The 959-nt window shown below is 69.3% G+C and overlaps 1 protein-coding gene across 1 annotated transcript in view; it reads left to right on the plus strand.

The window, feature by feature from the left end:
* Positions 1-336: 336 nt before the first annotated feature.
* Positions 337-959, plus strand: part of LOC112965764 (transforming growth factor beta-1-like) — a gene marked incomplete at its 3' end in the record, with an annotated part of 4,720 nt that continues 4,097 nt past the window's right edge. The window contains exons 1-2 of the mRNA XM_026065099.1: positions 337-424; positions 861-942. Coding sequence (XP_025920884.1) covers positions 337-424; positions 861-942 — 170 coding nt within the window. The remainder of the gene's footprint in view (positions 425-860; positions 943-959) is intronic.

Raw genomic sequence — 959 nt, forward strand, 5'->3', positions numbered from 1 at the left:
GCAAGCGGGTGTGCAAACACGTGTGCAACCGGGTGCAAAGGGGGTGCGAGCGGGGCGTGCAACAGGGCGGGACCCGGGGTGCAAACACGTGTGCAATGGGGTGTGCAAAGGGGTGTGCAAGCGCGGGTGCAGCCGGGCGCAAAGGGGGTGCACGCGGGGCGTGCAACAGGCTGCAAAGGGGTGTGCAAAGGGACGTGCGATGGGCTGCACGCTGCGGGGCCCCGGGGCGTGCAAGTGGGGGGCAGCGGTGTGCGCAGTGGGGTGCACACGCGTGTGCCGGGGCTGCGCGTGGCCCCCGCCAACCCGACCCGACCCACTGTGCCGCGCCGCAGGGCCATGGCGGAGCTGCACGTCATCGGGCAGATCGTGGGCGCCAGCGGCTTCGACGAGAGCAGCCTCTTCTGCAAGTGGGACATCCACGCCGGTGAGCGGCCCCGGGCGGCATGCACACGCGTGTCGGAGCCTGTGTGCRCACAGACACTGCATGCACACGCGTGTCGGAGCCTGTGTGCGCACAGACACTGCATGCACACGCATGTCAGAGTGTGCCCGTGCCCCCAGGCTGCATGCACATGCGTGTCGGAGTGTGCCCATGCCCCCAGGCTGTATGCACACGTGTGTTGGAGCATGCCTGTGCACCTGGGCAGCATGCACATGCATATTGGAGCGCGCCCGCACCCCCAGGCTGCATGCACACGTGTGTCGGAGCGTGCCCATGCCCTTGGGCTGCATGCACATGCATGCTGGAGTGTGCCCGCACCCCCGGGCTGCATGCACATGCGTGTTGGAGCATCCCCGGGCTACGCGCACACGCGTGTGGGAGCACTCCCGCGCCCCATCCGCCTGCTCCGTCCCCGCAGGCAGCGCCTGGAAGCTGCTGGCGGGGCGGCGCGAGGGGCAGACGCAGGTTGACGACCCGCAGGCCGACGACGTGGCCTACTGGTGCCACCCCATTGACG

Source organism: Apteryx rowi, unplaced genomic scaffold (genome assembly GCF_003343035.1).
Source record: "Apteryx rowi isolate R43461 unplaced genomic scaffold, aptRow1 scaffold_2231, whole genome shotgun sequence".
Taxonomy (NCBI): Eukaryota; Metazoa; Chordata; class Aves; order Apterygiformes; family Apterygidae; genus Apteryx; species Apteryx rowi.